General features: G+C 43.8%; 1 protein-coding gene across 2 annotated transcripts in view; it reads right to left on the bottom strand.

Moving 5' to 3' along the window:
* The window catches only part of HYDIN (HYDIN axonemal central pair apparatus protein), a 326576-nt gene that overhangs the window by 155006 nt on the left and 150538 nt on the right, over positions 1-21032 (bottom strand). For both annotated transcript variants that reach the window (XM_084906677.1, XM_084906678.1), the window contains exons 15-19: positions 19321-19550; positions 16569-16669; positions 13326-13461; positions 11481-11645; positions 10156-10308 (exon numbers count right to left, since the gene is read on the bottom strand). In XM_084906677.1, coding sequence (XP_084762803.1) covers positions 10156-10308; positions 11481-11645; positions 13326-13461; positions 16569-16669; positions 19321-19550 — 785 coding nt within the window. The remainder of the gene's footprint in view (positions 1-10155; positions 10309-11480; positions 11646-13325; positions 13462-16568; positions 16670-19320; positions 19551-21032) is intronic.

Here is a 21032-nt window from a genome sequence, read left to right as displayed (position 1 = left end):
GGAAGTTAAGCTTCACCAAAATATGCTCCACCAAAATAAGGTCCAGTTTCTTGGACCTTATTTTGGTGGAGCATATTCTTCAGCACCTTCTTGAGAAAGGATTCCTGTAGTGTAAGTGGTTGGAGATCCTGCATGTCTAAAATGTCTTTATTCTATCCCCACTCTTGATTAGTCTTTTGGCTGGATGATGAAATCAAGATTTGGATTTATTTTCCTTTACAAATCCCTCCCCAGTCCCAGCATTGCTGTCGAGAAGTTTGATTGTCCTCTGGTTTCTAATTTATCTTGTTTGTTTTTTCACCATTATTATATTATTATTTTATTTATTTTTTGGTATGTGGAAACTCCTACAGTCTTCTCCTTGTGTACAGTGCTCTGGAACTTAATTTCTCAACAAGGACCTATTTTCATCCATTACACAGCATTTTTTGACAAGTCTTTTCCATAAATTCCTCTCTGTTAGTTCTGGATACATCACTTTAACTTATTTCTTGCATAATTTCCTCATCCCCATTTTAAAATTTCCGCCCGCCCCCCCCCCCCGAAACTTACTTGGACCTTAGAACTCCTAAACAAATCGTTTAATTTTCTAATCTTTCTCTCCTAATTTTGAGTTATTTTTCTTGATATTCTATTTCCTGATAGCTTCTCAAATTTATATTCCAATTCTTCTGGCAAGATTTTAATTTCTGTGATTATGTTCTTAACGTCTTAAGCACATTTTGTTCTTCATTTATAAATATCACCTTGTTCTTGTTCATAGATGCAAAGTCATCTTTTATTTTCCTGAGATTATTAATGGCCATTTTGTTTTATTTTAAGCTCTCTTCTCATTATATTGTGCTTGTTTCCTCTAAGTTCTCATTTTTATGCTTTTTGATTTCCTAATTCTGCACTACCTGCTTTCATGGCGGGGCTTGGTTAAGTACTTATATTAAATATGAGTGAAACACTACAACTGTTGTGTGCTTGGACAGCAGCCAGCCAAGGGCCACCAGATATTTTAGATTCCCAGCTACCAGTTTATTTCTGCCTTTGCTTGAGAATGCTGACATTGCCCAGAGAAAATCCTTCTTCCCATGTCCTGGAGATTGAGGGAGAAGGGGGCTAGCATTCTATCTTTCGGTATGGAGCCTTTCTTGAAGTTCTCTTATTTTCATAATGGTATCCCATCCTCGGCAATGCCTGAGAAGTCAGCAGACAGTTTAATATTATTCATTTTTAAAGTAAACCATCTTTTCTCTGTATGTGCTTTTAATATCCATTCTTTGGTCTGTAGCAGCTTTACTAGATAGCAATTACATGTGGTTTTCTTCATATTTATCTTATTTTCTGTTTACAATGTATATATATTTTTTTAATCGGTGGCTTGATGTCTCAGGCATTATTTCTTCTGCTTCATTCTTTTCTCTTCTTTGGGTACTCCAATAAATATGCTCCTTGTGTCTGTTTTACCAACTCTTCTCTATTTCCATTTTGGGTGATTTCTTCTGATTAATCATCCACTCCCACAATTCTCTCTTCATCTGTATCTAATATGCAGTTCAACCCATCTGCATGTCCCTAATTTCAATTGTTGTACTTTTTAGGTCTGCAATTCCCATTTGTCCTCCTTTATACTTTCTAGACTTCTACCAAAATTTTAAATCTTGCCTTTTATTTCTTTGAGCATATTAAGCATATTGTAGTTTTGTATTAAGTTGTCTTGACTCCTCTTGTGCCTGGTTATATTAAAATTAACTGTTAGACACTGTATATAAAAACTGTAGAGATACATTGAGGCCTAAACTAATGTTTTCTTCCTCTGGTGACAATATATTTTTGCTTATTGAAACTAGAAATCTTGGATCTAGTTTCAATAGATCTTTATCCTGGCAGAGATGGCTTTATTACCAAAATTTTAGAGGAACCGTAAAGAGTGAGGGAAAGGACCGCATTGGAGCTCCCATTTCACAGAGCTCTGACTATGTGGAACTAGTTAGTTTGAAACCTATGGCTCCATTGAGTATGACTTATTTCTTTTTCTTTCTTATGTAAGAAGGAAATAGAAAAGAGCTTACGATATATAGTGTCATAAAAATTCCCACAAGCCATTTCAACTAGATATTTTTCTCTGTCTACAATAATCAAAGCTACCATTAATTGCCCTGGCCGGTGTGCACAGTGGTTAGTGTTGGGCCTTTTTTTCTTGATGCACCGAAGGGTCTCAAGTTCGATTCCCAGTCAAGGGACAAGTACCTGGGTTGCAGGTTTAATCCTCAGCCCTGGTTGGGGCCCATGCAGGAAATGATAGTTGTGTTTCTCTCACATCGATCTCTCTCTCTCTCTTTCTCTCTTTCTCTCTCTCTCCCTTCCTGCCTGCTTCCCTCCCTTGCACTCTCTAAAAATCTATGGAAAAACATACTTGGGTGAGGATTAACAACAGCAACAACAACAATAACAAAAAGCTACCATTTACTGAGTGCTGAAAAGTTATCTTTCACCAGGCACTCTCCACCTATATTATCATGTTTAGTCTTCTATATGCCGCTACTAGATCTATTTAAGAAGAAGGAACTGAAGGCTCAGAAAAGGTAAATAACTTTCTCAGAGTTAGGACTTTATTCCAGATTTGTCTGACAATAACACCCTTAATCTCCATAGCACAGAACACTACTTCAGCACTCATATACTCAACAACTCTTTGTTAAGTGACTACCATCCGAGAAGACAACTGTGCATGACACTTCCCCATGCTTGCTTGCCCTCAGATAATGTGGTCCTTCCCTCCAAGATGCATTCCAATTTAATGTCCTAACATCCCAGGGGGGAATTTTTTCTTTCAGAATATTAAATGTTGCATTCAACAACTGCATTGCAACTGACACTAAAAAAAGACATACCCCAAATGCATTCTACAAAGTGCTCTATCATGTTGAATACACCTAATTTTCTAGTATCTGTCCTTTTGCTTGTGATGGAGAAAAGTAAATGGGACTGGGGAAGAGTATTATTTGCTCTCTGATACACATCATATATTTTTTATGTATATTGGGAATTTCATAACATTAATAAGCCTTTACACCATGCTACTTAACGCATATCTTCTTTTCCTTGTTCATTATATAAAAGTGTTATATTTCACCTTGTACTAGGTTATTAATGAACATGACTGTCTACTGTCAGTGCACAAACAGGAAGAATAGATTCTTTAGTTGATAATGACAATGATAGCCATTCCTTAAAAGTGACATGAGTTGGTATCTTAGTCAGTTTGGGCTGCTATCACAAAATACCATAGACTGGGGATTTTATAAAGAACAGAAATTTATTTCTCAGTTCTGGAGGGTGGAAACCTGAGATCAGAATGTCAGGATGGCCAGGTGGCAGACAGTCATTTTTTCTCATTGTATCCTCAGGTGATGGAGAGGGCAAGAGAGCTCTTTGGGATGTCTCTTTTATGAGGCCACTAATCCCATTCATGAAGAACTACTCTTATACCTGAATTATCTCCCGATTCCTTATACTCCCACACTGAGGATTAGGATTTCATTATTTGAATTTGACGGGGGCACAGGTATTTAATCCATAATAGTTGGGTTGATGATGATGCTGGTAATGGGGAAGAAGTTATAATTTTTATGGAGGAGGAAAGGTGGGATTCGAAAAAAGAAATGTTTTATCTTAATCTCCCTCTGTGGTGACACGTATTAACTGTATGCCTGAATAATAATTAATTAGAAGGAAAAAAAAAACCCCACACAATTTGCTAAAGCTAATTAAAAGCTGGAACAGGCAGAATGAAGATGAAAAGACTTGCAAAGCATGCAGGAAGCCAATATATTTTTCTTTTATTTTCTGGATAGCTCATCCGTGACAAGGGAACCAAATCTCCACCTTTCATTTTGGCGTTAGCTTATACTCAAACTAATCATATTCGATCACTAGAGCTGTCATTCTAAATTCGGGGAGGTGCTGACCAATCACATTATCTAACACTCAATCAATTGCTTTCCTTCGCTCGGTGTAGTTTATAATCAACACGACCTGCTGAAATCTGTCGTCAGGGTTTCACATTTAGCTTTGCCAAAGTAAAAGAGGTCGTGAGTGAGGGTGGAGGTGAAAGGCTCACAGTGTGTTGTCAAGCACAAACTTTCCTTCTGGAAGTTTCTTGATATTCTTGCCACTGGTATCCTCTTGTCACTGAATGAGTCACTTGGTATAGTCAGGAGCAGCACAATCCATTTCAAAGTGACTATGACTTTTTGTGGTAAAAGAAAAGATGCCCACCATGATAGACTAGAATGTTATTCTCGCCTCCTTATTCCACTAAGATTCAGCATATGTTTATGATAACCAAGTAGCATTCAGCTCTACTGTTCGTTTTCTAGTTGTGTAAATCTGGACTACTTTTTCATCACCCCTGTGCGTCATTTTTCTCATAAGTAAAATAGAGATAATAATAATAAAATTCACCTAATCAAGTTGTTGTGGATTCCATAAAATAATACACACAAAAGATTAAGAATAGATAGTGGTATATATGTTTAGCTACTATTGCTATCATAAAACTGTACCATTTAAGACAGTGAGGGTATTAACACTGGGGTAGATAAATGGAATGCAACAAAAAGCTTAGAAACATTCCCAGGCACAAATTAGCTCTGAAGTATAATAGAAAAAGCATTACCAATCAGTGGAAAATGAACTTTTAAGTAATTGGTGATAGGACTACTGGCTTTCTTTATGGAAAAAAATAGACTTCACTCAGATTGTATATAAAAATATACATAGCTGGACTACAGACCTGGAAAATAAGAGTCTACAATGATCTAAACAGAAGAGCAGAGATACACTTCTTAAACCACAAATAAAAAACAGATACAAAGAAACCTAGTAAAAGATTCATAAAGTTGACATCAAAATTAAAAATATATTTAAAATTCCATTATAAACAAAGGGTTAGTATCCACAATGTATAAAGAACATGTACATATAGATCATTGATAATAAATAATTGGCAGAAGAGGATATGCAGATTAAAAAAAATGTTTCAACCTCAGTAGTAACAAGGGAAATACAAATTAAATTGTATTTAATTTGCACGGTAGTGAGGACTAAGTCTGACCATACTAAGTTTTAGCCCACTAGAGAAATAGATATTTCAAACGCTCCTGCAAGGGCACAATGTGAAGTAATTAGACACTATCGAATGAAGTTGGAAATCCATCTGCCTTCAGACCCAACAATTCCACTGCTATACACACACACACACACACACACACACACACTGTCAAAGGTACATATACCTTAATATATACACACGGAGATATATTTTGTTTACTACAATGTTGTTATAAAACCCACTGACAACTAGGCAAAGAAACAAATATACCACTGGTAAATGAGCATCTAAAATGAATTAAACAGTTTATCTTATTAACATAGATATTAGAAACATAATCTTGAGTCTAAAAACCAAGTTGCAAGCTGTCACATGCAGTAATACAACTTATCTACATTTTAAAGCAACAAAATACCACTATTTAGTATGTATGAATACACATATACCTTAAATATATATATATATATATATATATATATATATATATATATATATATATATATAAAACATGGCTTAGACAAACATCAAATTTATGATAAGGTGGCCTCTGGGGAAAGAAGAAAATGGGACTGACAAAAAAAAAAATATATATATATATATATGAAACTCCAACTTCAATATTTGATTTTTTTCAAAATAGAAGACCTGAGGTTAGAGTAGGGGAGGTTAATATGCATTAGATCTGAGAGCCAAGTGTAGCTCTTGAATTTCTCTGTATTAAAAAAAGTGTTGAATATACACTGACTTCTGGAATAAAATATTTCCACAGTGAAACCGAAAAGGACTGATTACAGTACAGACTCTGTGTTGCAACAGAGGGGCTGCCGTTCTGGGTGTGTAACCTGGGCGGTCCCCTCAGCCAGGACAACCTCAGAGTGGACACTGCAAACCTAACGGGCGCCAGGTGTGTTGAGGACATAGAAAGTTCTATGGCATGAATCACATTCAGCAGAAGAGCTTACCTATGAGCTAAAGACCAAAGGTTATGACAGAGTGTCTTTTAGGAAACAAAGCTACTATTTTGCAAAACCCTCAGAAACAACAACTAAACAACTGCACTTGGTCTCTGATTCATGCCCATTTCTTTTCCTCTTCCTTATGTCTTTTTTCCCCACTTCACCTGTTTCCTTCCATCAAAGTAATGGCTATTCTGAGGGCAGAGCTAATAGGCCCTCTGAAGGCTGAGAAACAGCTCATTCTACCTTCGCTTCCCACACATTATGGGGTGCAATATCTTAATAGCAGCATCTATCAAAGAGCCTTGGAGAATTATGGCTTGTCCATTAGAAATCTCTCTAGCACTAATACGCCAAGAGTAAAGGGAGAACTAAGTTCTAGATCTGCAGGAGCTTCAGGTAAGTAGAAATAGCATAGTGTGGCTACTCATCTCAGCAAACCAGCTGCTACAAGCTAAAAATGAGCTCTCCAGAATGCCCACAATTTCACTATCTCCTATCATGGACGGATGAAAAATGCCTGCCAATCTCCTTCTGTGTTTGTCTGTTTATTTTGATAAAATGGGTCATAACTTGCCCCGCTGGTGTGGCCCAGTGGTTTAGTGTCAACCTATGAACCAGGAGGTCATGCATGGTTCGAGTCCCAGTCTGGGCACGTGACCAGGGATCAGCCTTGATCCCCAGTAGGGGGCGTGCAGGAGGCAGCTGGTTAATGATTCTGTCATTGATGTTTCTATTGCTCTCTCCCTCTCCCTTCTTCTCTGAAATCAATAAAATTATATTTAAATAAATGGGTCATAACTTAGTATTTAAATCTCTTTTAAGGGCTGTAGTAGTGAAAAATTTTTATACACACTTACATATGTGAACTGACTGTTTTGTCATACTATATTACAAAGGATCAAAAAAAGTTGGAAGGAGACTGTGCCATTATTTCAGATACATAATTGAAAGAATTATGGTTGGTTGAAAAATGACATTCTGGGGATTATTTGCATATATACATTTCAACATATTTTCTGAATAAAATGAAAAATATCTGGTCCTTTTGTCTATTTCAGAAATGCTTCTTAATTTCTTCTCTTACTCTTTTAGCAAAACCTGCTCTTTTAGGTGTCTTATCTTTTAAAAATATATATTTTTAAATTGATTTCTGAGAGAGGAAGGGAGAGGGAGAGATAGAAACATCAATGATGAGAGAGATTCATTGGTCGGCTGCTTCCTGACCAACCAACCCCCACTGGGGATCAAACCCACAACTCAGGCATGTGTCCTGACCAGGAATTGGACCGTGACATCCTGGTTCATAGATGGATGTTCAACCACTGAGCCACACTAGCCAGGGTAGGTGTCTATCTTTAAGGGTCTTTGATGAACCCCAAACCAAAATCCTTTCACCATTTCTAAGTCTATTTTGCCTATCCACTGATTAGGCAAAGTTAGGCAGCACAGCAGCCTCAGGGAAGAGAGCACGGGTCTAGAATCAGATTGTCAGGGGTCAGAACTGGGCTCTGCCACTTCGGGTTATGGCAATCTACTTAATCTGTCTTGCACCTCTGTTTCTACCTGGTTAAAATGGGCATTATAGTAGTATTTCTCTCAGAGTCATAGTAAATGAAATGCAGCATCTTAAGTTGCAAACAGAACTACATAAACATTCGTCATAATTAATGTCATTGTATTTTCATCTTCATAACTACTAATCCTGCTGCTAGGTGTAGGGAACTCAAAGCATAGACCCTTGTCATTGGAAGGAGACAGGCAGATAAACAAGTAAATATAGAAAGGGGATCCCCATTTAAACGAAGAAATGACCAGATGGCTTAGGGTCTGAAGGAGATGTAAAGGCCCCATGATTCCCTTGACACCACACCACTCTGGGTGGCTCTGACAAGGGACCAAGAATACAGATGCCTAAAAAGAGCCACACTTGCACGAGGCATCAGAATTCCTGTCTCCTGGGTCCTGAAAACGCCAATCTAACCGCCACAGCCTCTCCCGCAGACCACAGAGGCAGAAGGCCGCTGTGGAGATGTTTCAGCGCCAGCTGGTTCCCAAGGTGTCGCTGACATCTGCATACAAGCTCTCAAGTTCAGGTACCTGAGGCTGTGTCAGAGCCAGGCGGAAAAGGGAAAGGATTCCAGATGCTCTCCACCAGGTGCTGAGCCATGAATGAATGCGCTTGCTCTACCTGGCGAGGGGCACCCATGCAAACGAGGCATCTGTTTCCAGCCCGGAGCCGAGGGCCGGGCCCTGGGGCGCTACCATCTTCTCGCCCTCATTTCTGGTGTCTCCGGGAGAAAGGACATCCATCTTCCCGAAGGAGCCGTGCCTTGTGTACAAGCAAAGCCGGGGAATTCTTGCCAAGAGGACCTTTTGTGCTCTGCTCTCACATTTTTGGCATTTTTTTTTTAAACCCTCCAAACCAAGGTGACTCACTCTATTGTTCTAGGTTTGCACTGGGAAGCCTTCGGGGAGGGTGGTGTTTCAGGCATTCCAAAGCCAAGGAGAAATTATTGCTCCCCGCTGGCCACAACACACCCTTCTTTTACTAATCAATTTTTTTTTAAACTCTCAGAATAAGTTAAGCTTTAATGGAACAGAAAAAAAAATGATCTTCACACATATTATACCAAGAAATTCAGTGTTTAAAAAAAACAATTTTGGGGGGGATAGCATTTATTTCTGAGAAACTCAAAATCGCTCTTAGTGTCATGTATCTTCCTAACGCAGGGGTCCTCAAACTTTTTAAAGTGGGGGCCAGATCATGGTCCCTCAGAGAGCTGGAGGGCCGGACTATATGAACTACTAATTCCTACTGTAACACCTCGGCTGCGCTCACTGCCCAAAAAACCTGGCGGGCCGGATCAGACTCCTCTGCGGGCCGCATGTGGCCCACGGGCCGTAGTTTGAAGACCCCTGTAAAGTCACAGGGAAGGTGGGCTTCCAGCTTCCCATCTCCAGGCCCCTCCAACTGCCAACAAACAGATGTTTCTCGCTGAGGGAGAATGTAATCATGGTGTCTGTCCTGATGTGCAAGGCTGAGCGGGACAGATGGCTGACAGTGGGGCCCGCAGCTGGGGAGGGAGGGCTGACTTTCGCCGGCAGCCAAGAGAGGAGAGAGGATGACCCCTCCCGTCAGGGCAGCCACAGGAAAAGAAAAGAACTCCTAGACCCGAATTCACAGAAGTAAGAGAAGTGAGCCGTGTGTCCTTGACCCTAGTTATTTCTCACGAAGCTAGAAATTAAGTGCAAGAAATATTTTACCTGGGTTCTGAGCTGTGGGCTTGGCTAAGGAAAAAACAACTATTAATTAAAACTATTTCTTGCTCTGGCAGATTTGGTTTAGTGGTTAAAACATTGACCCGTGGACTGAAGGGTTGCGGGTTCGAATCAGTCAAGGGCACATAATTCGATTGCAAGCTTGGTCTCCTCGGCACCAACTGATGTGTCTCTCTAACATCAATGTTTTTCTCTCTCTGTCTCCCCCCCCCCCCCCCCACTTCCACTCTCTCTAAAAATCAATGGGAAAAAATATCCTTGGGTGAAATTAAAAAACAAAACAAAAACTATTCCCTAATGCAGGGGTCTTCAAACTACGGCCCGTGGGCCACATGCGGCCCGTAGAGGAGTCTGATCTGGCCCGCCAGGTTTTTTGGGCAGTGAGCGCAGCCGAGGTGTTACAGTAGGAATTAGTAATTCATATAGTCCGGCCCTCCAGCTCTCTGAGGGACCGTGATCTGGCCCCCACTTTAAAAAGTTTGAGGACCCCTGAATGCTTAGTAATTTCTGTAAGAATGAGTCAGCAGCTTTAGTATTGTATATTAAGTTGACATTTAATAAAAGGTATTTCGATTTCTTCCCACTGTAGTTAATTTCTAAGTTAGTGTAAATATATTTGTTTGTTTACCAAACCACATGCATATTGTTTTTCTTAGCCAACAGAATGACTACCATGAAAAGGAGTGGAGGATGAGAATGACAGAGTTGAATGCAGTTGAACCAGGTAATTGGTGGTCATTTCCAAAGGCTTGTTGCAAAGGCAAAGCTGTACTTTAATCCCACGAGGGTCCCGCAGGATACTATTGTACTCACCATGTGTGCCTGAAACAACCCAGGGATGAGGGACTGGTTGGAGAGGTTGATGATCCTGGAGGACTCCTGGAGGACGTAGATCTTGCCAAAATCCACCTGGTCGGGATAGACGTAGATAACCGGGCCTTCTCCGATGCTCCTCAACTCGCACGTCTGCGTTCCCAGAGAGAGAACAGCTGAAAACGGCTGGCCTTGAAATTCGATTGAAACAGAAATTTCTAGCCACCTCTTCTGCAAAAAGCAGGGGCACCAAAGGGTGCTCAGGAGGACCTCCTTCCTTCCCCCTGGTACTCTTGGACAGAGGGACACAGGGATGGCCATGCTGGCCAGACCTTTGAATTCAGTCTGAAATCCCTCCAGGATGGCCTGCTTTCCTGGGTCAGCCTGGAGCTGTGCACCAAGGGGAAACCAGATAACAGTCCTCTATATGCCACCCAGTATTCAGCTTCAAAAACACTCAGCGTGGGGCTGAGGACTAGCACTTAACAGTAGGAAGTGGCCTGGCCGGCGTGGCTCAGTGGTTGAACATCAACTTATGAATCAGGAGGCTACGGTTTTCCATTCTGCGTCAGAGCACAAGCCCAGGTTGAGGGCCTGATCCCCAGTGTGGGGCATGCAGGAGGCAGCTGATCAATGATTCTCTTTCGTCATGGGTGTTTCCATTCCTCTCTCCCTCTCCCTTCCTCTCTGAAATCTATAAAAATATATTTTAAAAAAAGAAAAAATTAGAAGTGGCTGAACTGAGCCGCGTTCTGCTGCTTGTCCAGTGGCTGTCCGCCGCACACACTGCGCATGGGGGCTGAGATCCACCTCGCTCCACACCCCTCACCCTGTGTCCTCAGCCAGGAAAGGGGCCTTTTTCTTTCATAAAGTGCAGCTCCTCACACGAGCTGTGTTTTCAATAAAAAAAATATATATATTTTTTTTTTTAAAAAAGAGAATCACTCATTTTAAAAATACATATATAGGTGTGCTCTCCTGGCAGAGATTCCAACTGGATAGGTCTGGAGAGAGAGAGGGTCAGGCATGTCTCTCTATGAAAAACTCCTTAACAGAGTGTAAGAACAAGTGCTACAAACACCACTCCTTTTGGAGTTACCCGCAAATAGATTCCCAAAGTGCCCTATGGCTAGTTTTTTTTTTTTTTTTTTTTTTTTTGTTTGTTTTGTTTTGTTTGTTTTTTTACTGTGGAGTGAAAATGTAGAATTGTAGAACGACAAACAATGGGAGGATATGCAGATACGGCATGCGCCTTAAAAGCGGAGGCCTGGAGGTTTGGCAAGAAGCACAGCGACTGTAACTGCAATCTGAAAGCTGCCTCTCACCACAGGGCGGTCCTGGCTCCCGAAGACCGAGACGTAGACGGTGGACCGGTGCTCCCCGGTGACCTGGGCCTCCAGGACCAGGGGGATGTGGACGGTGCTTTGGGGAGGGATGATCCCGAAGGGGCGGGGACTGGAGAGCAGCACCGCGGGCGAGTCCTCGTCCACCTGGTGGGAGAGACGAGCCAGAGAGATGACAAGCCCCCGGCAGGACATTCGATTATTTTGAAACAAGTGTTGTCCGGCGTCCGTGGAGGTTCTTTAGAAATGCCACACTGTTCAAGCGAGTGTGCAGGGACGAGCACCCCGATTTTGCCCGGAGGGAGTTTGGTGGAGGGTGCATAAGGCCCTAAGTTCAAAGTGCGCAACCCGGCAGGAGGCGGAGATTGTCCACAACGTGAATCAGCTCAGGGCAGCAGCTGCCCCCGGCCACCTTCCCCACCGGGCCCCCCGGCCCCCACACCTTACCCCCTCCCCCTTGTCCCTTTGTGTCCCACCGAGAGGGGCCACTGTACTCCCCGGACACATGGCGCTCCCCGACCTCCTCTTCCTGGAATGCCTGCTCCCTTCGGCCTGCCTGCACCCTCACCCTCAATCCCCCTGCAGGGATCCCTAGTGCCCTGCAGTCCGTTCCCACAGCCCACACTGCCGGCGTGTCCGGCGTCACCATGGGCGGGGCACTTCTCCATGCCCGCTTTCTGGCCCAAAACATATGCTCAGGACACGTTTCTTTTAAATGGGGAAATAGGTGGGCAAATGAATGGGTGTTGTCCAGCGTCTACAAAATGAACTCTGCCCAGCCTATCACTAGCTCTTGTACATTGACAACCACCACTAAGAAAAACCTTAAAAACCGCATGGCCAGGTGAGTTTGGGGAATCTGGGAAGCACTCCTCCGAAGCGCAGCTCCTGGAGAGGACGGCAGAGCGTGGGGTTTTACCCGTCTGGAGCGCCCCGGTCTCTCCTGCCCGGGCTGGTTTCATGTGGCCTGATCTAGCTGCACGTCCCTCTGCAGCTACTCCGAAGACAAATTTCTGCGTTGATGGCGGCCACCTCCTTTCTCAAGCTAAACACGTTTTTCTGATGGGCCTAAACCTGTCTTGGTTCTGTGGTTCCCCACACTGGCTTCTAACTCATTTTGAACTCGAAGCCAAATAAAATCCACATTTGATTTTGTTTGCATGAATTTTTTTTTTTTTTATCAGGGTACTGTCCTTACAGAACTGAGTTTAAGCCCAATGCACTCTGGGTAAACTGCATCTCATTAGGAACCTTCTCCATTCCTCTGGGCTGCACAGATCTTCTAAAATCTCTAATCCATATGCATTTGACTGCTTAGTCTCCCACCTGGCCAGGTGTAGTGGCGTGTGGACAATCTATTTCATAAAACATGAAGAGACACTTTCTCCTTTTTCACTGCTGACTATCTCTAGCCTTCTAGTCCAGCATATCAATATTGCATTACCTCGTCTTAGTGAAGCGGTTCACGTCACGGCCTCGGACAAAAATGAAAACCCCCAGCTCTGCCTCGTTCCCCGTGCACGGTTAATTCCCAGGCAATTATCTGCAGGTGCAACTTCTGCGTGTTGGCTTAATTGACGCTTTCTTTATCAGAGGCAATTTTCCTAGGAAATTAGCAACTGCTTACACCCGCAGCTGCTCACGCATGCAGGTGGCGATCCAGATGTGGCTTTATAACCCCATCCTCAGATTATCCTGGGGTTTCAAAGTCAGAATCACACAAGGTCGTGTGTTTAGGAATACGGATCCAAAGAAGGATATCTCTTTCTCGTTGAGGGAATCCAACTGTTGAAACATCAACACCGAAAAGAGGATCAGGTAACTCACCTGGGGCAGGACCTCGTAGCATCCCGGGAGGTCATCGGGATTGACGAGCTGGATGGTCTTCTCGTACGGGTACCTCAGGAAGCAGCGCCCGAAGTCCACCTCTGCGTTAGCCATGCGGAGGGCAGGCACAATGCACCTGCTCAAAGGAAGGAGCCCGTTAAAGAATTTAAAAGCGTAGAAAGCTCGTTTACGTAGGGAGAACCAAGAGTCCCAAGCTAAACCTATTTGTTACTGTCAAGTCGTATTTTTCTCTAATAACTACATTAATCACTTTCAAATCTTCACTCCTTGCCTTCTCCTCTCTCCCTTAGCCCCCAGTCATCATCATTTTTTTTTTTTAATCAAAAAAGGGCTGGAAGCAGGACTCCTTAAACAGCTGTCGTCTGTGGGTAACAACTAACATTCCCACTGTTTTTCAAACTTAGCCTTCCTTTGGCAAGGGACCCCCATTGGACAGGTTACTCAGGGTTAGTGAACCCGTTCCCCCGACAAACAGGGGCAATGCCACCAGCATGGGGTTCTAACTAGCTGTGCCACTTTGGACCAGCCAGAGTCCCCCCCGAGGGCTGGTAACAGCTCACACCAGCTAAATAATGGTAATAATTCTGATTCCTATGCAGAACAGCTGTCTTGGATCAGCAGGCTCAGGCATCTGCTGGACCCAGAGCTGGCACGCTGACAACAGGGGCTGGGGTGGAGGAGAGGGAGGGAGGAGGGGAGGGAGGGAGGGAGGGGTGTGTGCTGGAGAGGGAGGAATGGAAGCCCTGGGTGTGCAGCTGGTCTATCATGAGGTGACTTAGGTTTTATTTGTGTCTGTGAGTCTCAGCCTCTGCCCTGCCCGGCTGCACTGTCACAATACAGCACAATGGTGAGGAGCGCTGGCACCGAAGTCCCACAGAGCCAGGTTCAAGCACAACCTTGAGCAAGTTGTGCGCCTCCTCCCCCGCCCGGAGCCCCATGTTGCTTATAAATAAAATGCAGGTGATTCCAGGGGTTGACAGTAGCATCATTAACTCTTCTTAGGGAACCGTGGGAAATGCAGGGGCTTATGTGAATGAAGGGCCATGGAAGGGCTCGGTAAGAGGCGACTGATGTGCGGGAGTGGGCACGACAAGCCATCGCTGCTGGCTCTCTGGGAAAATCACTGTAGAGAGCAAGTTAGAAAAGCAATTCTCTGTTGAGAGTCTTTGAGCAGGTTCCACAGATTACAGGGAAGTGCTGTAATGACAGGAAAGAGAGTCCTGTTAACCCCAAAGCTTGAGATGATTCCACAAGGGATGAGTGTGCGTGTTTAGCTAAAATGGAAGTTGTCAGCTGACACAATGGCTTTCAAAAGCTAATCCTGTACTACCTGGAATGCTGTGGCTGAGAGGGTTTATAGTACTTGACGTGGTAGAAACTCATAGCCTCTTAGGACCTTATTTTTATTTATTTTATTTTATTTTAAAATATATTTTATTGATTTTGTAGAGAGAAGAAGGGAGAGAGATAGAGAGTTAGAAACATCAATGAGAGAGAGTCATCTATTTGCTGCCTCTTGCACACCCCCTACTGGGGATGTGCCCGCAACCAAGGTACATGCCCTTGACCAGAATCGAACCCAGGACCTTTCAGTCCCCAAGCCAACGCTCTATTTATTGAGCCAAATCAGTCTTGGCAGGACCTTTTTTTTAAAAATAAATAAATAAAATAAATTTTTTTATAGGAAGGGAGAGGGAGAGAGAGAGAGGAACATCAGTGATGAGGAAGAACCATTGATCAGCTGCCTGTTACTAGTATATGCCTCCCACTGGGGATTGAGCCCACAACCGGGGCATATGCCCTGAATGGAATCAAAGCACGGCCTCATGGTTTATAGGTCCGCACTGAACCACAGCCGCACCGGCCAGGCAGGCCTTCTTCTTTCTTTCTTTCTTTCTTTTTTTTTTAAATCGTATTTCCTATTGATAGCTGTAGGGAAAAGAGGCTGGAAAGTATCAGAATAAACACACATAAAAAAATGCAAGACTACACAAAAAGGCCAACTTGGGTACAGACAGGACCAGATGAAACAAACAGATGAATCACTTCGGTGTTGGGAAGGAACACTGAGTAAGTAGATCACGACAAGACCTGGGCCTTCAAGCTGCTGTAGGGCCGCTCTTTGACTTCATCCAAGCCCCAGGCCCATGCAAAGGGGCCCCTTATGATGCCTCCATCAACCAGTAGGTCTGCACCTTCTTCAGGGTGCATTTTCTTAAGATTCATGACAGAACTAAATTCTAGGAATTGATGTATTGCCAGGAATGTTCTGTTTCCTTTAGATGGCATTTTCCTGTGTACACTCTCAAGTCCAAGATCTGGACCCTCCTTTGCTTTGGCAACAGTGCGGCCAATGATTGTATTCAGGGTCACTGTCACCATCAGTGGGAAGACGGTAACTTGGTCAAGTAGACAGAGTCACCAAAGCAAGCCAGGATCCTAACCTGACTACAGAGCCCATTGCTGGCTCCGTTAAAAAAGAGAGAAGCTGTCCACCTGGTGTGGTTCAGTGGTTGAGTGTTGACCTATGAACCAGGAAGTCATGGTTTGACCCCTTGTCAGGGCACATGCCCGGGTTATGGGCTCCATCCCCAGGAGGTGTGCAGGAGGCAGTCAACCAATGATTCCTATCATTGATGTTTTTATCTCTCTCTCCCCCTCTCTGAAAGCAATAAAAATATATATTTTTTTAAAGTAGAGAAGTTGGTGATGGTTTTGAGAAGTTTATAGTTAGAAAGGGCCTTGTTTGGGTGCCCAATTGCAGCCCGGAGCTGGACTGTCTTGCTAAATGGATCATCCACTGCAGAATTGTGGGCACCACTCTTTCTGCTGCAGACCTTCGGGCTCATCCTTATTTAATGATAAACATAAGAAACAGCAACTGTTCACATCTTTCTGCTAAAATCCTTTTAGCTATATACCTGGAAAGTCAGAAACTTAAAACCAGAGAGCACCAGTATTCTTCAAACACACACACACACACACACACACACACACACACACACACACACACCTTCTCTCATCTCCACGGAAGGTGAAGGAGCATCTGCAGTTTGAAAGCTCTGTCATTCCGATCACACTCAGCCTCCCTTCGGGGAAAGCAGAACAAATGCAGTGTGGGCCTTTGACAGGCCTGCCGCCTCCTGGAGAGGCAGCCCTTCCCGGGGCCCAGGGAGGCGGGGACAAGCGGGGGGGGGGGGGGGGGGAGCGGGCGAGCAATACCTTGCTGTAATGAGGAGCGCCAGCACTTCTTCGCCGATGCCCTCCACGTCCACCACCAGGGCCAGCTCGTATTTCTGCACGGTGTTGGAGCATAAGGTCACCTGGAAGGCGAAAGGGGAAAAGCCGCTCTTCCAAGAGCCCAGCTCTCCCGCTGCAGAGGGAAGAGGGGAGCCCGGGGACACGGAGGAGGGCAGCCTCTCGGTACTTGTCTGTGGGACGCATGGCATGTCACATGTTTCGGTGAGCCAGCTGCATCTCGGGGCCAGGGCATGCTGAGCTTTTTCAAAGGCCAGGCCAGAAGCCCAGCGGCTCTTAGTACAACAGGCCGGCTCATTTCTGAGGAGACTGTTATCAAAGAAGCCGTGCACCTACACAAGGGGGGAAGTGACCATGAAGGATGAGCCGCATCAAACAAACGCTGATTATTGCAATTTAAGTCGTTCCCCATACCACTGGGCTGTGTTAATGATGAAAATTTAGGACACCAAGAAAGCACTCCAGCTAAATGTCTCTTATAGCAAAATACATGACATAACCATGTCCGAGGCAGAGAATGGCATGAAACATCAGCTAGTTCTGTGTTGTGCGTGTTTTTTTTTTTTTTCTTTCCCCTCGTCCCCTGCCCCGATAGTCATTATTAAAGCAGAAAATAGAGGTGCCAAAGAAAGGTCTGCCTAAGGACAATATCTGGCAAGTAGTATTTTTTTTACCCCGTGTTTTATTTACTGTTGTGAAACGTTACATTTAGGCTTTTGAAGCCTTGTTATGATTATAATTGCTTTACAATGATTTGTACTGGAAGGGATACGTGCAAGTCTAGAAAACAGCTTCTGGCACAGGGTAAGGCATTTCTAGCTATACATTATGTATCAGGTACTAATTAAAATTTTTTTAGTTGCAGAGGGAATTACTGGATGCAAATTTGAGTCCACAGAAGACATGGTTGGAGTACAGATGATGAGGGAAAATTGAAGCTTGGAGAAAGCTTTTTCCAAATAGAAAGGAAAAATGAAGTGAAGATGGGGGTCAATGATTTGGAAAGAAGACATGTCAGATTTGGAGAGCGGCAGGTGCCCCTGTGTTCAGAGATTCCTGGAGTGATCTGCCCTTTTTATGTCTCTGAGCTGTGGTTAGGAGGCAGAAAAACACGTGGTTCTGGCAGAAGGCTGCTAGATAGATCTTCACCTTCTCAAATCTTCCTGTACTATGTGAAAGAGGCAAAAAAAGAAAAATAAAATAAAAATAAAAAGGGAAGGTAGCTAACAGGTAGTCTGAGCATTAAGAAATAAAAAAAAAATTAAATACAGTCATTGCAACAGCATTTCTCTCTGGGAAATTCACAGTTAGCAACTATGACCTGTGAGTGGTTGTGACCTCCCCAAATTCCTATGACGAAATCTTAGCCCCAAACATAATAGTATTGGGAGGTGGGGCCACTGGGAGGTGATTAAGTCAAAGATGGGGCCTTCATGAACAGGATTAGTGCCCTAATAAAAGAGGGCCATCCACCATGTGAGGATGGAAGAAGTCAGCAGCCTGCAAGCTGGAAGAATGCAGAACCCAAGCCTGCTGGCTCCCTGATTTCAACATCCTGCCTTCAGACTTATGAGAAATAAATCTCTGTTGTTTACAAGCAACCTGGTTGCTGGTATTTTATAAGAGCAGCCCAAATAGACTGAGATAGTAATCCTGAGAGGTTAGAACGATATATGAAATAAAATCTCATTGGACCAGTGGAGAAGCCTTTAAAAGAGCTAAAAAAAAAAAAAAAAAAAAAAAAAAAAAATACACATAACTCCCAGAAAAGTGTTACAATGAATAGATTCATGGTGAGATATTAAGAAAGCATTTAAAACAATTTTGAGGGGATAAAACCGTAGCTGAATTAAATATTCACAGATAGTGACTAAAGAGGAAATTATTAACCTTAGCTATAAAGTCTTATCTTTTTTCTTTTCCAGAAAAGATAAAATCATTCCAATTTTGCAGCATTCAATATTGCTAGATCTGACTGTTTGAGGAGGAAAAAGTCAGTGAGAGAAGACAGGAAAACGTTCTCAGTTAGCCATGAAATAATTCTGCTGGTGGCACTGACAGCCCAATAGTAAGCCCAGGTTCAGACTAAAAATCTGAATCCATGGGATGTCATCTGTGTCATAAATGTGGGCATTTGTTGGTACAAACGATTTGAGTCTAAAGCACATGTCAAACACAAGGCCCGCGGGCCAAATCCAGCCCGCCAGGCCTTGCAATGTGGCCCGCACCGCGCTGTCATCACTGCACTCCGCTGTCAGTTTATGACATTGTCAGTTTATGACTGTTCAGTAAACCATTCGGCCCGCGATTTAGGCTGGATTTTAGATTTTGGCCCCTTCTCTGATTGAGTTCGACACCCCTAGTCTAAAGGAAGGGAGGACCTAATTATCACCGAGTCCTTACATCTTTCTGTATCTGTGCTGATGGGTGCGCTATCTGTGCAGAGCTGTGGTTTCCCTAGAAATCCCTACAGCCTACTGATCAGGTGGAGGCAGCCCATCGAGGCTGACGGGAATCAAGGGAGGGGTGCCAGTTCTTTTGCCCAGTGTGTTTGCGCCTGGTTCCTTTCACCACAGCGGCTTGTTTCCTGATAGGCCCATGTTTCCATGTGAACGGGAGGCACTCCTTCCCACTGACTCCGGGCACGGAGGGGAAACCCTGGCTGTGGTCCCACGGCCATTGGAGAGTTCAGCTGCCTGGGGGGTGGGCGCTTTACCCTGATAGCGGCGAATCCTTGGGAGCGAATGGTGCCGCTGTTAGGGGTGATGGTGAATTCTTTTGGTTTCGTTATGGGTACTTCCTCCTTGTTCCACGAGGGTCCTTTGGTGTCTGAATACTGCTCACAGCTTGAAGTGCTCTCATGGCCGTCCCCAGGGATACGCAGTTTGAAGGTCATGGGGACCAGGGAGGTGTTATTGAGGGAACATATCAAGGTATGAGGAAACCCTGGAAAACAAAATATGAGGTGAGAAAAGCCCCGCAACAGCCTCCCTTTAACTCCAACCTCCTCAGCTGCCAAACCTCTCAAATAAATGGTCTACGCAATTCAGCGCTACTTGCTTAATTCTAACTCTCCCCCATGTTGTTTTCAATTGTAAACCCAACACATACATTTCATTCATTTACTCACTCATTCGTTCAATTATTCAATGAATACTTACTCATTTACTACGCAGCGACAATAGACATAAAATCACCATTCCCTGTCCTCCCCCAGAGCTGGCCTCTGTTATCAGTTTGCTGCTGAGAAGTCTTCTAGAAGGATATTTTGCATTTAACTTTTGCATAGAAATACAGATTTCCCCCAAACAGAATCATGTTTGCTCTTTTTATTTGTCTGTGTGTGAAAGGAGAAGCCTGTGCGGTTTTGCCCGCATGTGATCCTGAGCCTGCCAAGACTTTATATAACTTACCCTGGACCTGTCTGAGGCTCATGCCCTCGGGGTCGACGACACAAAAACTGAGGAACAGCCTCTACCAACAGGGACTTTGCGATCTGCTTCTGAGCCAGACAGAGACCAGCACATTGGCTTTTCGCTCCCTGAGACCAAGCTGCTTTTTCGTGCTATAGCTATAGCCCTCCTACATCCGGTTCAGTGCGAGTCACGTCCCCTTCCAGAGAGATGGGGGTCCTCCTGGATGCCCATTGTACCTGCCACCACTTTCAGAACAAGAATGATCAGTGACCACAGGAGAACAAATATGCATGCAAACACTACTCTTTCTACTTTCTACGGCAGTATTCTACAGCTGGCCTGGGAGTCACCGCTGCAGTACTACAGAGGGCATTGTACACTGATCCACTTCTGTCCCCTTGTCTGAGCCTTGTCTACGCAATCGGACTGTGGAGGAAACACGCTCATGACCCCTCTGTGATACTACCCCTGCCAATCAACTTGGAAGAAATCTTTAATGAAAAAAGAAGTGTCTAATTAAGTGCACCTGAAGGATTATTATTGGAAATTCCAGAGGAACTGCTAGAAAGTCAGTTTCACAACTATATAACTGCTACGTTGGACTTACACTCTGATGTGACCCGACCATTTGTGGGACAAACACTCGTCTAATGTAGGGTGTGCATATTATGGAAGTGGATCCTATAAAGACTCGGATGGGTTCTTCCAAACCATTGCTCAGACTACTTCCTGAAGCTATTAGTTTTTCTCAGAATAAAGGCAATTATAACCTCCTCCCTAGAGCAATCCCTTGTACCATTACCTGTAATAGTGCTTGTCAAAAAGCCTAAAAGGCAGGGATATTGTTGAAGACTGGGATTCTGGTAGCACTAAATCCTAACACTGTCCTAGCTACAGTCTCATCGGAATGCCAGTGCTTTACAGTGCAGCCCTCTGTTTTCCCTTCCTTGATATCTATAAGGTAAGATATCATCAAAGTATATAAAAACTCAACACTTCTTGGAGTAATTAA

This window comes from Pipistrellus hanaki (genome assembly GCF_964339955.1).
Source record: "Pipistrellus hanaki genome assembly, chromosome: 15".
In the NCBI taxonomy this organism is placed as follows: Eukaryota; Metazoa; Chordata; class Mammalia; order Chiroptera; family Vespertilionidae; genus Pipistrellus; species Pipistrellus hanaki.
The sequence above is the reverse complement of the archived record's forward strand: the minus strand, read 5'-3'. Positions and strand labels throughout refer to the sequence as shown.